Raw genomic sequence first — 2,500 nt, forward strand, 5'->3', positions numbered from 1 at the left:
GCATATCTTCTTTTGCTGACTATTGGTGAACATCGGACAAACTAGTATACACCAATATATACAGAGAGTTCTTCAAGCACTTTATTCTGATACGCCAGTTCCTGAATTGTAGCCCTTGTGATAACAGTGTGCGTGATGTGTACAAATGTTGACACACAGACAAATATGATCAATTAGTAGTACCTATTCTTTGAATCGACGCCACACACTTAAATACTCATATTCATATGAATACAAACATAATCCACTCAGTCTTAAAATAACAGGAATCATACCTGATCCTCCACCTGAGGCCCTGCCAGGTATGTGGGGATGTAGGGTTCGAGGTGCTGCTGGAAGATGTCTGTCAACGGTGGTAAGTTCAACGAATCCTTCTTATCGTTGCGTGAACTTTTACGCCTGGATAGTGGACTGTTCGCTCTTTCCAGCTCATCCTTAATCTGTGCACGGTCCTGGCGACTTGGCCGTCCCCACGACGCACCTGATGCAGACCTTTTCAGTGCACTCTTGCCCTCTTCCGTCTCCTGCAACCACTCCTTGACGTCCAGCGCCTCCGAGCTTTTGGTACCTCTCATTCTGGGTGTGTGCTTCAATGCCTCTGTTGTAGGTGTAATACCCACCACGAAGCGCCCGCTCGTACTGCGCGTGAGCTTGTTTGCATTCTTCTCTGCGTCCGTGGTACTTGCCCCACTCCCTCTGGACGGGTGTTGTAGACTATCCATGCTCTCCTTAGTGCTAGCACTAAGAGTTCTCACACCTGATCGCTCGGTTGGCTTTGTATCCACCTTCGTGCACTCCTTGGTACACTCTGCGGTGCAAACTTCACCCGTCTTCACACCTTTAGCGAAATCGTGTTTCTCAGCCTCTGCCTTCGGCGTTAGAGCTACACTGAAACGGTTGCCCCCTTCGCTGATAGCAGTGGAACTGTGGCTCGCGTTGGCGAACAAACTGTCCGCACCTTCAGGTGTCGGAGCAGACGAACGGGAACGTATAACTTCAGGAGTAACTTTCGCTACTACAGGAGTATCTTTCGCTACTGTGAGAGGTGAACCCGGAGATCCGGGAGCCGACGCACGTGCTCCGGCTGGGAGTACACTAAATCTACCTACCGATGCCAAGCGGTGGGGCGAGGCGAATCCATCCATCGACGTGGCGCGGTGGAGTGAATTTTTTGTATCTCCGCCGCCCCTATTGCTACCTGTACCTAATCTACCCATATCACTGCTCAGTCCCAGTGACTTGGTGCCTTTGATCGCACGACGCTCCCCGTGATTGGTCAAGCCGCGCGCGGCGACCACTTTGCCCATGTCGCCACCTGTATTCCCCGGGATGACGTCATCGGTGCACTTGGCATCGTCCCTCAGGTGTGGATCTCGTGCGCTGAGCGGCCGTGTGGTGGTAGCGGTGGGGGTGTTGGGGGTATCGAGTGAGAGAGTGTGTGTGTCGTTGTGTGGCGCCCCTGAGTCCGATGTGCCCGTGAGTACTACTACGGGTGGCTCATGTGTGTTCATCGCTGCAGGGGTGTGGGGTTGGGTGGGTGGGGCTGCGGACGGTGTGTCGATCTCAGCCGTATCCGCCGAGTGGTGGTGCGGTTTGAGTTGCTGTGTCTCGTGTTGTTGTGGTGTGTGCTGTTGTAGCTGGTGCTGCTGGGCACAGGAGTCACTGGAATCAGCTGTGGGTGTGCTGTGCCCGTCTGCCGATTTGCTCTGGACGAGGCGGGTGATAAGCAATAGTGGTCAAGTGCGTGTGAGTCAGGACGTACATCACACATGATGCGAGAAGTGAGACAACACACCAAAACCACACAGCCACACACCATGGAGGGTTTTAGGGTTTTTCTGCTTAATGGTTGTGAGTAGCTGCACGATTATGGTGATGATCCGAGTGTCCGGTGTTGCGCACCCACGCACAAATGGGCACGACTGCACGACCTATCAATACGGTTTAAAAGAGTACTACACAACTGCTGCAGATCACAGAATACTGCTATCCATTCCACGCAAACATTCTGTATCCAAAAACACCTCAAATGAAGCGATATACCAGTACAGGTGTGTCTCCCGCATCAGGCGCTTTGTTTCGGCGTGTCATCTGTTCGCTTAATCCGTCATCTGAGATTGCACCGCCCCCTATTACGTCATCAAGTGTGCGCATGTGTGCCTCGTTGACTGACAAAATGTTCGGTCGGGCAGTGGGCTTTTGGTTGGGCAAAGTCTCACTCTGAGCAGGAATGAATGTTGCGGCAACTTAAATGGTAAATGTGAAGTAATTAACTAGAATCTGGTTTTACACCTATGGTATCTTCACCGACCAGATTTGCGATCGACGTGATGAGGAAGTGGACCCGTGCCTATATGTAAAAAAATCACACTTGGATGCGGACTCAAATGCAGACCCATAAGTGCGTATCAACCCGCACCTAACAAATGACTGCTCATAAGGCAACACAAAGTATACAAGTGATTTGTGTGCACAATCGATGCAATACAAAACGCGTTCT

General features: G+C 51.4%; 1 protein-coding gene across 1 annotated transcript in view; it reads right to left on the reverse strand.

The window, feature by feature from the left end:
- The window catches only part of SARC_09340 (hypothetical protein), a gene marked incomplete at both ends in the record, with an annotated part of 24,808 nt that overhangs the window by 8,647 nt on the left and 13,661 nt on the right, over positions 1-2,500 (reverse strand). Inside the window, 2 exons of the mRNA XM_014296648.1 lie at positions 276-1,706; positions 2,044-2,220. Coding sequence (XP_014152123.1) covers positions 276-1,706; positions 2,044-2,220 — 1,608 coding nt within the window. The remainder of the gene's footprint in view (positions 1-275; positions 1,707-2,043; positions 2,221-2,500) is intronic.

Source organism: Sphaeroforma arctica, assembly GCF_001186125.1.
Source record: "Sphaeroforma arctica JP610 unplaced genomic scaffold supercont1.939, whole genome shotgun sequence".
NCBI classification, from domain to species: domain Eukaryota; class Ichthyosporea; order Ichthyophonida; genus Sphaeroforma; species Sphaeroforma arctica.